At 38.7% G+C, this 14301-nt stretch overlaps 2 protein-coding genes across 3 annotated transcripts in view; one reads left to right on the top strand and one right to left on the bottom strand.

Annotated features, from left to right (window-relative positions):
- The window catches only part of SLC41A2 (solute carrier family 41 member 2), a 116175-nt gene that overhangs the window by 85899 nt on the left and 15975 nt on the right, over positions 1-14301 (top strand). The gene's annotated exons all lie outside the window — the stretch shown is intronic.
- On the bottom strand, positions 2372-2911 carry LOC102955867 (40S ribosomal protein S11-like). The gene is given in 1 exon segment (XM_042993071.1): positions 2372-2911. A coding segment is annotated over 1 exon segment (477 nt). The 5' UTR covers positions 2897-2911; the 3' UTR covers positions 2372-2419.

Raw genomic sequence — 14301 nt, 5'->3', positions numbered from 1 at the left:
TAGTTGGACTGTGTCAAGGCCAGAGTAATGTGTGAAAGGCATTTTATTTGGTACACCAGTGACCATATTGCATTTTGAGTTTTCTTCACAAGCTAACCATCCTGTACTGCTTGTTACAACTTTTGTGATATCAGCCAACATTTATAAGACTGCCAGCTGTGGCTAAGGATGTAGTTTTGGGCTTTAGAACGTAATTTTTCATCTGTGTCACATTAGCCCATGGAACCCACAACTCTGATTTTATAGAACCAAAATATACTTTCTTCTACAAACTTAGAGATGACTGGGGTCTTTCTCCCTAAGCAGTGATTGCCTCGGCTTCACATCTTATTTATTCAGATGCTCCATTAACTGTTCAAAGCTTGTGAATTTGTGAAATGAAAAGCATAATATGGAATTCCAGGCTGTGATGAACCTTTTCGGCGTTTCAAGATACATCAAAGGGAATCCTGATGCCTTCTTCAGGATTTTCTGTCTGTTAATTCATTTGTTTGCCTTATTCTCTACAGACAGTCTCTTTCAAGGATGTGGTATTTTGACAACATAATAAACCCAAGAAGGTACAAAAGTAACTATCAATCAAATAAGCAGACTGGCAATTTCTTGAGCAAAGAAGGAACAGAGTACATTGTGGCTTGTTTCCCTATTTAAAGTCTCTACTACTTGCCCTTTGTGTTTGAAATCCTAACTGTGCCTCCTTTGTAAAAAGACAAAAGCATAAAGCTTGGATGACATACCCTCCAAGAGCCAAAAAGATAAGCCCATAAGAGTATATTAACATTTTTTTTTTGCTATAAAATATTTTAATGGGAAAAAAAGACTTTTTTTATTTTCTAGATGCCTATTGAATTCCAACAAAGTGCTTGCTAATATAATTGGTAAATTATGAAGCAAAACCATTTAAAAATTTTTTTAAATGTTTATTTATTTGTTTTGAGAGAGAAAAAGAGAGTGTGAGCAGGGGAGGGGCAGAGAGAGAGGGAGAGAGAGGATCGCAAGCAGGCTCTATGCCGTTAGCACAGAGCCTGATGTGTGGTTTGATCTCACAAACCATGGGATCGTGACCTGAGCTGAAATCAAAGTCGGATGCTTAACTGACTGAGCCTCCCAGGTGCACCAAATCAAAACCATTTCTAAATGAAATTTTTAATTCCCTATTGTAGGCAGTGATTGTTTTGTGCAGAAAATTAGGTTATTAAGAACTGGACTAAAAATTTCAGCAGCACCAAATTCCATGAGAAATTCATTGTGAAAGTTGATTGTAGAAAACCTTTGCTCCTGGCTGTATCTGTCTTTGCATATGGGGAAGACAAAATATTTCCATTAAATGGTGTAATGACAACATGTTCCCAATGTGTAAAATTTAGAATGATATGTATCAGGATTATACCAAATCCATAACACATGTAGTCTTCTAAGCACTGTGCTCGTTGCTGTACAAAAGAAATAGAAGACATTGACCCTGGCCTTTACCATCTTTTCTGTTGTGGGAGATTGGACTTAAATGCATGAAACAGAAAAGCCTGACTTTCTTCCCTATGATAATAGCATCTTCCTCTGTAACTTCAGAATCAAACTTTTTGCCAACGCCTGGATTTCATTCTTTAAAAGTGCCTCAGTAGATTTTTCTTTTTATGAGTTTATTTTTGAGTAATCTCTACACCTAAGGTGGGGCTTGAACCCACAGTCCTAAAATCAAAAGTCACATGCTCCACTGACAGAGCCAGCTAGGTGCCCCTTAGATTTTTCTTTTTCTTTCCCTTTTTTTTTTTTTTTGAAGAGGAGAATCAGAGTATATATTGTAGCTGATGAGAAACTTCAATTAATATTGATAAATATGAAATTATTCTTAGCAAAATAATGATTCTTACACTTTTTATTAGTATGATTTAAAAAAAATGGAGTCCCCTTAGTTTTTTTTTTCTTTGAAGTTTATCTATTTTTTATTTTTTATTTGTTTTTAGTAATCTCCACATCCAGTGTGGGGCTCGAACTCACAACCCTGAGATCAAGAGTCACATGCTCCTCTGACTGAGCCAGCCAGGCGCCCCTTCTTAGTTTTTATTACTACCTTTTGGTAGACAGTATTTGATTTTGAATTTTACACTTATGTGCAAATCGCATGGGTTCATATGCTCAAGAAAAATTGTTCCCAGCAAATCCCAAACCCACCTTAAATGAACAAATGTATGCCCCCATAATAAAATTTGTCATTAGGATCTTGATTAATGAATTTCCTAATAAGTGTTTCTGTCTTATAAATAATAGTTCATGGTCATTTTGGGGCTTTTTGGTTTTTTGTTTGTTTGTTTCTGTTTTTGTTTTTTTAGCTCATGGTCATTTTGGGTTTTTTTTTTTTTTGTTTTTTTTGACTGGGAAAATAACTATTTTCTTCGGGGGTGTGGACAGACGTCTAGTCTCAGAACTTCTGGAATTGCTTTTTGGTGCCAGCGGCCTTTGTGACTTTGAGCACGTTGAAGCGCACAGTCTTGCTCAAGGGCCGGCACTCGCCCACTGTGACAATGTCGCCGATCTGGACATCCCTGAAGCAGGGGGACAGGTGCATGGACATGTTCTTGTGGCGTTTCTCAAGGCGGTTGTACTTTTGGATATAATGGAGGTAGTCTCAGCGGATGACAGTGGTCCTCTGCATCTTCATCTTGGTCACCACACCAGACAGAATCTGCCCTCGGATGGAGGCGTTACCAGTAAAGGGGCATTTCTTGTCAATATAGGTGCCCTCAATGGCCTCCTTGGGCGTCTTGAAGCCCAAACCGCTGTTTTTGTAGTATCGCGGGAGTTTCTCCTTGCCAGTTTCTCCAAGCAGAATCCTCTTCTTATTTTGAAAGATGGTTGGCTGCTTTTGGTAGGCACGCTCAGTCTGAATGTCCGCCATCTTCCCGGCCGCCTGGAAAAAGGCGCTCATGGTCATTTTGAAACATATGTTTGTAATATGAGTGTGGCCACGACACAAATAGTATAAATTAAAAACAAATATCTTCCATTTCTTATCTAGTAGAGTATGCTTGGGACAGAAAGATGGTCTAGATACTTACTGAAGGAAGCACTGGCCACATCTTAGTTCTGACGTCACATTCACGTGATTTAGTGTCATCTTAACTTTGAAGACATAAAATTAATGTTTTCACAGAAGGATATTTATAAGGCAGGCTGTCTGTAATCACATACATCCCATACAAAGGATAAAGGAAAGAAGAGGGAAGATAAGATCCCAATATGAGCAATACTGTAGAGAGATTGGAGCTGTTCACTGTCAGTCATGAGTCAGAGTTTCTGCTCTGCTACTTATTTTGTGACTTTAATCAAGTTTTGTAACCTTCCTGGCCTTATTTTTTTCCCCTAACTCAGAGGGTAGTGATGAGAGCTAAGCTAATGTATATAAATTACTTGGTGGAATTTCTGGGACGTAGTAAGTTTCCAATAATGGTAGTAGCTGCAGTGTATCGTATTATTGTCAGAGGCATCACTTTTCCTTCCTCTCATTATTGGAGACACTTTCATTTTGACGCCTGTTCTTTACCACACAATTCCCTTCTTGCCCTTCTGATGAGTGGCCTAAGCTTTAGATAGCATCCTTGCATTGCTTGCTCTCATATTGATGTCTCTAGTCTGGACTCCTTTTCTACATCTCCAGTTATATGTTGAAAGATCTCTCAAACGTGAATGTCCAAAACTAAATTCCTTGTTCCCCCATAATCTCTCCCATCTCAGTAGCAGGGGTGGGGAGATGAGAAGCCACAAGGGGTACAGTGAAAAGGGCAATAAGCCAAGCTTAGGGCACACAAGCAAAGATCTCGAAACCTCTCCATCCTCAGCCCCTGATGCTGTAAAGTCCCTCTGGGATGGGGAGAGCCTCATTCACGTAGGCTTATGGCATGTGCGCTGTTGGCACCCCAAATCCTGCCCGTCACAGTCATCACCATTATCCTGCTACTGATAAGTGCGTGCGTTGTGACGGGAAGACTCCTGGACTAGGAATAAGTATTTCTTTCTTTTTTTCTAAGTTTGTTTATTTTATGTTGAGGGGGGAGAGGGTCAGAGAGAGGGAGAGAATCCCAAGCCGGCTCCATACTGTCAGCGCAGAGCCCAGTGCAGGGCTTGAACTCAAGAACTGTGAGACCACGACCTGAGCCAAAACCAAGAGTCAGATGGGACACTTAACCAACTGAGACCCCCGGGCTCCCTGGAGTAAGTATTTCTGGCCCCTTCCTGTATTGTGACTTTAGCTAAGTCACAGCACTGCTGTGTGGCTTAGTTTTTTCACTTGTAACATTACAGTGAAGATACTAACACTAAGGTAACCATTTAATTTTAGTCCAAACTAGGACACTTTGGAGAGTGAAAGGGAGCTATTGATAATTAGAATGACCATCACTTCTGGGCAAATGAGGAAGCATAGTGACCCTAGCTATCACTCAGATCCCCTCCTGCATTCATGATGTTTGATTTTGTGAATTCCCACTTCTACAGGAAAGATGATTTGTTACAAAGCATTGTTGTATATATTTAGTAATGTATATGCTAATATTAAAATAATCTGGGGGCGCCTGGGTGGCTCAGCGGGTTAAGCATCCGACTTCAGCTCAGGTCACGATCTCACAATCCGTGAGTTCGAGCCCCGCGTCGGGCTCTGGGCTGATGGCTCGGAGCCTGGAGCCTGCTTCGGATTCTGTGTCTCCCTCTCTCTCTGCCCCTCCCCCGTTCATGCTCTCTCTCTGTCTCAAAAATAAATAAACGTTAAAAAAAAAAATAATCTGCTAACTACAGCAGTCTATTAATATGGAAATCAATAATTGCTGCTAAAGTAATATTAAGTTAAATTGGCTTTTATGGGTTAGCCAGAGAACCAAAGCAATACAAAAAATGTTGTTTTCTTGAAAAATTGTATTCCAAGTCTGCTAACTTTTTTTTTCAAAAAATAGCTTATTTTTAATGGGTCTTTTTTTTTTTTTTTTTTTAACCCGGAAGTCTGGCACTTCTCTCTGCCATAATTTGACTTATATTATAGTGTTCAGTTATATTTCTTCTGGATTTTTTTAGAGGAAGAGCGTAATGGTATATATAGGCCAGTTCATCACCTCATCACCTAAATTATATATTCTGAAAGTTTCCCATCTCTGACAGTTCCTTTCTTGGGGTTTGGTAATCTCAGCCACTTTTTCAATATATATAAGAGTTTCAAAAGTGGTGATAGCAAACAGTGTATGGCATTTATTATGAGCCATTCACTGTTAGGCACCTTACATATATGAACTTGCTGAGTACTCTCTACAACTCCGTGACCTACGTTAGGCTGTTCCCATTCACAGATGAGGCAGATGACATAGAGAGAAGTTGACTGACTTCTCCGAGGCCACACAGCAAGATGGAGTCTATAGTCTGTACTCCTAACCACTATGTTTTACAAGAATAAGTTTGACACTTTGTTGTGCTCCTAGAGGTACATGGTTCTTAGGATGGCAGTTTCTGAAGACTTAAAGCTGCCTTTTGTCTCTATTTTGTTCCATCCTCATATTCCTTCCAGCCTGGCATTTTGCCTCAGAAGGGCCTTCATTGCACAGAGTTTACATAGAATCTTTGTCTACTGAAGTCAGGTAGGAATCCAGTCAAGAAAACAAATATCCTGAGAGAAGCACAAAGCACTATGGGAGTTCAGTAGTGGGAGTTTTTCCCTCCATGGGGAGGAAGATTTATAATGGATAAAATTTTGTTTTGTGGAATCCATAGAAAATGCCATTTCAGCAAAAGGAAATAGCATTAGGTAAATGAGAAAAGTCAGGGCATTTACAGAAAATAGTAAGAAAATTTATGGAGCATAGGGGCTTATGTAAAGAAGTGATGGAAAATAAGGTTGAAAATTAACAGATTGTGGCAAGATCGTGAAGGATCTTGAAGACCGGACTGACGAGTTTATTTTGTTTTACAAAATGATGATTTTCAAAATTTGTTCCCCTTGCAACAAACTTGTGAGATCTGATAACATTTCATTCATCCGATGCAGGGAGCATAGATGTAAGGGCTTGGGCTCTGGTATTCACCACTTGTACCTGTGTCAGCTTAAGCACGGTAACCTCTCAGGGACTGTGTTTTCCCATCTATAAAAAGTGGCTAAGAATAGACCCACCTTGTTGGCTGTTGTTATAAGGATGAAACGAGATAATCTATGAAAGGTGCTATTACGGTTTTACTATTTTATTACCATCATCACTAGTAGCTGTGGATTACTGGAGTAATGAGTCTCTTAGGGGATCAGTGACAGAATCAAGACCTATGGAATCTAGCATCAAGAGTCCCTACCATGATTCTGATACCCCAGTAATTGCTTGGAGTCATTCTTCTCAGTAAGGAAGAATGTAGCCATGTGGTGGCAACCTGCCCATAACTGGAATCCCAGGATAACTACCCAATAACTGAGAGTTAATTGGCTCAGCCCTAGGCAAGTTGCTTAATTCCTTAGGGGTCTCATTGTTCTTGCCTGCAAGATGAGGATAATGACTCCTCATTGTATAGTAGTAATAATGTTTAAATGTGTGGCACATAGTAGGCCTTATTAAATGGTGTGGATATATATATATATTTTTTTTTTTTTTTTTTTATTACAACACTAACTCAAATCCTATTCCCAGATGGCATCACAAAGGAAGGATCTAAGCCATTAGGGGATTGTAACAGGTTGCCTGACCTCATTCCCATTCTTTTCTCACTCCTCAAGATTTAAATCCACCAGATTTCAAATGGGAAGTAAGGATCTCTTTATTCTTTCTGCATTCTGTCTCTGTTTCCTCATTGGTTTCTGTTTGGGTTGAAGGAAAAGTATGAAGAGAATGGTAAGGAAATGTGAGGAGAGGGTCAACAGTTGCAGGAATTTTCTTCTCTTGTTCTAAAAACACCTACTTTAGCTTTGCGAGTTGATGAATATGTTACCTTAAGGTAGACAGTTGAAACAGGTGAATTTTTGAGATTCCCTTTTCACCTTGTTTTGATTGTATTTTTTGTGATACGATAGTGTGATGACGCTATTGTAGCTTAGGTTGTAGGGTCTTAAGATGGAGACAATTTCCCAAATCCCTTTTTAGGATTAATTCTCTAGACAAGTATGCTCGGGCTCCAGGCCAGACAGCCACAGAAGATGAAACCGTAGCCTGCCTCATTGGAGACATAGCATGCTGGATCCCTTGGGTAGTGAGGCATTGAGAAGGGGAGTTCTCTTCAGGCTTGTCGACCCTGATGAAGACGAAGGTAGGGCCAGAGACGCTGAGCTGTCTTTTTCTAGTGTTCTGGTGAGGATGTAACCACCCGTGCTCTGAATCCTGCTGAGACTGTAGACGTGACTTAGAGCACTCATCCATCACTGACAAAAAAAAAAAAAAAAAAAAAAAAAAATCTTATAACACAGCTATGGGAAAGCACTTAATTGAAAAATATAAAAACCATTACTCAAATTTGCCAGAATAAAGTCCTGGTTAATTGTGATTCCAGAATAGTCACTGTAAAAATTCTGACCTGACCTGATTTTATCATTTAAAATGTTTAGCTTATTTAAAAAAAAATGTTTAGTGCCATGCCACTTTAAAAAAAAATTTTTAAAGCTAAATGTCTATGTCAGCTCTAGTTGTACTTATTGAAAGGAATGTTAAACAATGTCAAAGGAGGATGAGACCACCATTCCGTATCTAAAATTAAGAGACAGTTGAATTTACTGCTCCCTGTTGTGAAGTAGTTACACTGGGATCAGGCAAAATCTCTTTAGGCCAGCAAACTGCCATTCTTACATAGGGTTTAGGGTTTGGGAGTTGAGGGTTCAAAAGCACAAGTGGGCTGATGCCAGGTGGAGAAGTACGGTTACTGGGGTGTGAGTAGTGTTGTTTGGTTGGCCCCAAGCCGTATACTTATTGGACTGAATTTGTTCCTAACTGGCTACTTCAGAAGCAAGGACTGTCATTGATTGGCTGGGTTTTAAAGTGTGTTCAAGAATGTAAGTTGTTTATTGATTGAATGAATTCAAAACCACTTCTGTCGGCTTTTTGTTACATGGTGAAAGAATCATCAGTGTTTTCCCGGGAATGTGGGAACTTTCGAAATTCTCAGTCCCCATTGTTCTTAACTCAGTCAAAGCTCCAGGAGATCATTAAGGATTGTCCAGACCTTCCCCTCTGTTGTTGATTCTTCTTGAAGATGGGGTTTCATTTGTGAAGATCTGATTTTCAGTTTGTATCAATCAGCATGATTTCATTTATTTCTTTGAAGCATTTATTGAAACATCTGCCAGGACAGTAACTGTAGAAGAATTTGAGGTGCTAGACAATAAACATCAAATGACTCTGAGGCAAACAAGAATAATTAGAAGTATTGGGAGGGACTAGTATATATTTCACTCGCATAACCTAAGGTTTTTCAGGTATGACCAAGAAAACAAGTCTTAGGCATTCCCTAGGTGGCCAGACTGCCTTTTCTTTCAGCTTAGATATAGATTGCTGTATTCCACCTGTAATGTAGGTCAGGTATAAAGAACATGAGTGTTAGTAATGGTTTCAGTTGGCCAAAAGAAAGTCCAAAGCCATTCTGTCATCTGTAACTGGAACTATTATTTTGATAGTCTTGTGTGGAAGCTGTCTACTTGTATGATCATCTCTGTTCTGAGAATCTTGGGTTAATAGTCAAGTTCTATGAATCATCTGTTCCTGGGGGTGCTCTGGAGAACCTGTTTTTTTTTTTTTTTTTTAAGTTTTATTCATTTATTTTGTGAAAGAGAGCATGCAGGAGTGAGGGAGGGCCAGAGAGAGAGAATCCCAAGCAGATTCTGCACTGCCAGCACAGAGCCCAACACGGGGCTCTGTCTCACAAACCATGAGATCATTACCTGAGCTGAGATCAAGAGCTGGGTGCTTAACCAACTGAGCCACTCAGGTGCTCCTTGGAGAACCTGTTTTAGGTTCTCGACTGGTATTACCTTCCGGCTCCTCTAAGGTCCCTTCCATTTTTTCCCCCAGAGGGTGTCCATCGTTCAGTCTTATCCAGGGATCATGTTTTGTTTTGTTTTGTTTTGGTTTGGTTTGGTTTGGTTTGGTTTGGTTTTGTTTTTAGCTGAATAATTGACATTCCTTTCAAACAGGGTTGTACCTGTACATAGACAAAAAGATCAGGGATTATTTTATTCATCATCATAGACTCAGCACCAGCCCCTAATGCAGTAAATAATTATCAAATACATTCAGCTTTATATAATTCTTAGATTATTTTAGGCATTTCAGTCATGTTTCTTTTTGATTCTGATCTCACTGAAAGCAATAACTATGTCATATTCTTTTCTGAGTAACCCAGAAAGCTTATCACAGTGTTTTCTATGTTAGGTACCAATAAATATTCGTTAAATTGGATTCAAGATGCATTGAGCATACTTTGGATATTTGGGAAAATACTTGACATGGTTGCTAACCGCTTGAGCAGAAGATGCCAGACACAAAAAGAATACATAATATATTATTACATTTATATTAAGTATAGATAAAGGCATATACAACTAAAAAAGAAAGTAAATGAAGTTTGATAACTAACTTGTGCCAGAATAAGAACTGGGGCAAAGGAAGAAACAATAGCTTTGTGGCTTCTAATTCAAAAACTGTTTGGTGAGTGATCAGGATCATTCTTTTTCTCCTTGCCTCTGTTTCTACTCGCTACTGTTCTTAGATACCCTATTTACAAGAAGAATATGAACTAATATTTATTAAGTGTCTATTAATTGACAGATGACTTTTTTTTTTTTTTTTTTTTTTTTTTTTTTAAGTAGGCTTCACGTCCTGTTCGGAGCCCAATGTGGGGCTTGAACTCACAACTCTGAGATCAGGATCTGAGCTGAGATCAAGAGTCAGATGCTTAACCAAGTGAGCCACCCAGGTGCCCTAGCCAGACACCATTTTTTCTTAATGTTTATTTATTTATTTTAAGAGGGAGAGAGGGTGTGAGCCCATGAGTAGGGGAGGGGCAGAGAGGGAGAATACCAAGCAGGCTCCACACTGTCAGCACAGAGCCCAACATGGGGCCTAATCCCACGAGCTATGAGATCGTGACCTGAGCTGAAACCAAGAGCTGACTGCTCAACCGACTGGAGGCACCCAGGTGCCCCAGACAACACTTTTCATTGAAATTATTTCACATAATACTTTTAGCAGCCCTCTGAGATATGCAGTCTTCTCTACTTTCCAAGTGACAAATCAGAGAGACTGAAAGTTTAAAAAACTTATGCGGAGTCAGGGAGCCTGGGTGGCTAAGCGTCCAACTTCAGTTCAGGTCATGATCTCACGGTCCATGGGTTCTAGCCCGACATAGTAGGGCTCTGTGCTGACAGCTCAGAGCCTGGAGCCTGTTTTGGATTCTGTGTCTCCCCCTCTCTCTGTTCCTCCCCTGCTGATTCTCCGTCTCCCTCTCTCTCAAAAATAAATAAACATTTAAAAAAAATTATGCAGAGTAACAGAAGTAGTTAAGTAGTAGATAAAATTTGAATTTAGATCTGTGTTACTTCAAAGTCTTTGTTCTGTCTATTCTATCACAAAGTAAAAGGACCAAGAATTTAACCTGGTAATTTCATTATTTATTAGCAGAGGATGACAGAAAGAGGTCCTACACTCGAGGGCAGGGGTCAGCAAACTTTTTCTGAAAAGGGCTAGAGAGTCAACATTTTAGGACTTGGAGGCCATGCGGTCTCTGTCACAAGTACTCAACTCTGCTAGAACAGCACAACAGCAGCCACAGACAATATGTAAATAAGTGAGTGTGGCTGGTGTCCCAGCAAAACTTTGCCTATGGGCACTGGAAATGAAATTTCCTAAAATGTTTATGTGTCACAAAATACTATTTTTTCTTTGGTTATTTTCAACCATTTAGAAATACCAAATTCTTAGCTTATGGGCCATACAGGTAGGTGCTGGGCCAGACAGGCTATAGTTTGCTGACCCCTGCTGTAGGCTGTTCCTAGAAGAAACCCCTATCAGAGTCCTTACATATTTTTAGGAATTTCCTTTCCTTTATAGACAGATTTAAAAAGTTCAACAGATACTTATCAAACCTCTCCCTATGTGCTGCACACTGCTACTTGTTTTAAAGAGATGAATTCTCCAACAAAAGCAATTTTGAAAGACAATGACATTAAGGTCTAATTTATATGCAGTAAACCATACCTGTGTAAAGTGTAGTTCGATGAGTTTGCATACATAGTTTGCATAGTTTGTAGTTTGCTTAGTTTGTGTAGTTTGCATAGTTTGACGTATGCATACATCCATGTAACAACCACCACAATCAACATATAGAACATTGCCTTCGCCCTCAAAAAGTTCCCTCATGCCCCTTTGCAGTCAGTGCCCCTCCATCCCTGGCTCTAGACAACCACTGATCTATCCTTTATCATTATAAATTGTATTTTCCTTTTCTGAGTTTTCATATAAATGAATATAAATTTATATTCTTTGACTCCTTCTTTTACTCCACATGTGTTTTGAAATTTATCCATATTGTTACATATGTTAGTAATTTGTTCCATTTTTGCTGCTTAGTATTCTATCATATGACTATACCCAACTGGTTTATCCATTCACCTGCTGATGAGCATTTGGTTTGTATCCAGTTTGGGTCTATTATGAATGAAGTTGATATTAACATTTATGTATAAGTTTTGTGTAGACATATGTTTCTGTTTCCCTTGGGTAAATACCCAGGAGTAGAGTTGCTGGATCTTCTGGAAACTTTAGAAGAAACTGCCAGTATTTTTTCCAAAGTGGTTATACTGTTCTGCATTCCCATTAGGGTGAGAGTTCCCATTGTTCTATATCCTCACCATTACTTAGGATTGTCAGTCTTTATGCCTTTAGCCATTCCAGTGGGTATAAAAGTGGTAGCTCATGACCATCGTAATTTCCATGTGCCTCCTGATTAACAGTATTGAGCATCTTTTCATGGGTTTACTGGCCGTTCATGTTTTCTTTTGTGAAGTCCAAATCTTATGTCCATTTTTTAAAATGGGTTGACTTATGGAGTTGTTAAGAGTTCTTTGTATATTCTGGGTATAAGTCCTTTGTCATATACATGTATTGAAAATATTTTCTCCCAGTCTGTACATTGCTTCTTCATTTTCTTAACCATATATTTTAACAGTAGGAATTTCAATTTTAATAAAGTTCAGTTTATCAATTTTTTTCATTACGGTTAGTGCTTTTTTGTTTTAGAAATTTTCTGGATTTTTTAGCTTTTCTTTGGGGCTCTGATCCATTTTGAGTTAATTTTTATGAACTACAGATTAAGGTTCATATTTTTTCTTGTGAATACTTGGTTGTTTCAGCCCCATTTATTGAGAAAACTAGCCTTACCCTCCTTGAATGACTTTACTGCCTTTATCAGAAATCAATTTACTATGTATATGTGGGTCTCTTTCTAAATTTTATTCTGTTTCACTGATGTATATATCTATTCTTATGCAACTGTTTTCTTTTGAGCCTTCACATGGTGTTTTTTGTTTTTTTTTTTTAATTTTAGCCTCAAGAGAAATCATTTGCTTTTTTTTTTGGCCGTTCTTTTTAATTGCAAGCTCTCTTTATGTGGGTCTCAGTTCATTTATGGGAGTATTTTTATTTTTACAGCTACAGATATGCCAAATAACCAAAACTAATGTAGATGTTTTTTTCTGTGATTCCTGCCAAATCAACATCCTTTTGTTCTCTACTCTTAACAAAGAGTTCTCAGTGTGCTAGCATTTCAACAGCAGCAGTAATTATATTTATGAATTCTTATGTGATACTGTATCTCAAACCTTATGGAAGTCCAAGTGGATTATGTCTGGGCTTTCACACTTGTCACTTCTCATGGCTGCTTTTTTCTAAGATGTGAATTCGATTAACTACGCATGTTCCTTCTTTTTGTACATCCAACTCTGTTCCCTGCTTCTCTCCATATTCTGTCTCTAAGCATAACTTTAGACCCTTCTATATCAAGAAAAGATCTATTTTCAAATCTCTCAAGTGTTTCTTTGCCCCTTTCTCCCATTAAAATGAGTTGTCTTCCTTTCAGGGTTTACCTTTCTAAGGTCAAAGAAGTTCAGAACTGTACTCCTGACACCTTTTATTTTACCTGCAATCAGAGTGGTTTCCAGGTAGTTCTGTGTTCTAGCACTATTTATTACTCACTTCCTATAGATTTCAAAGTTATCCTTTTAAATCTGTTTTCTGAGACACTATGTCACCTAGTAAAGTGAAAAAACAGATTTCTGTACTGAGCTTAGGCAAGGAAGGGGTTTTGGGTCATCATTTCATGGGGTTTTTGTGTGTTTTAGTTTGAATTTTGTTTCGTATTGTCAAGCAACATGTATTCATGATGGTAAAATTGCCCCAATCCAAAGACCACCACCACAAATATTTCGGTGTGCTATTAAAAAAACACATTTTTTAAAGATTATTTCTCAAATTTGAGTAATACATATATTGGAAAGGCATACAATAAGTGGTTTTAAATGAATGAATATTCTTTTTTTTTTTTTTTTTTTTTTTCTCAGTTAAGTGTTTTGCTAGGCAACCCACACAGAAAGGCCTCCTACTTGTAAGACAAGCAGGGCCATCTTTGGGCTAAGGGCAGAGGTTGAAGGAGGAGCCCCTAAGTGGCTCAGGGCCTGGTCTCTGCTGATTGCGTCTTTCTTTATTATTCTGTGGGTACTAACAGCATTCAAGTAATTTAGCTTGGTAGTTGAAAATCAATAAAGGTTCATTTTCTATAGCTATGTACATATGTTTTATTTCTATCCTTTTTCCTCTTATTAGAAACTAAGAAACATCTTATTTTGCCTGACTTTTTTTTTTTAATTTTCCAGGCTGTCATTTCCTAATGTTAAGTGACATTAGTTATCACTGGCTCTTTGCATGATTGGAACAGAATGACATGGTCAGATGAGGGAGTGATCAGTGGCAGGATTAACTGGGCCAGGGTTAATGAGCACCCAGCCAAAAATTATGCTTTTTTAAAGTTTTAATTATATATTAAATATTGACTAAACAGTGACCTGCACAAGGTATGAAGAATAATAATACAGTGAACACCAGGACCCTCAGCGGTCAGCTTAAGAAATAGAACACTACATGGGGCACCTGGGTGGCTCAGTCGATTGAGTGTCCGACTTCAGCTCGGGTCATGATCTCACGGTCTGTGAGTTCGAGCCCCGCGTCAGGCTCTGTGCCGACTCGGAGACTGGAGCCTGTTTCAGATTCTGTGTCTCCCTCTCTGACCCTCCCCTGTTCATGCTCTGTC

Source organism: Panthera tigris, chromosome B4 (assembly GCF_018350195.1).
Source record: "Panthera tigris isolate Pti1 chromosome B4, P.tigris_Pti1_mat1.1, whole genome shotgun sequence".
NCBI classification, from domain to species: Eukaryota; Metazoa; Chordata; class Mammalia; order Carnivora; family Felidae; genus Panthera; species Panthera tigris.
The sequence above is the reverse complement of the archived record's forward strand: the minus strand, read 5'-3'. Positions and strand labels throughout refer to the sequence as shown.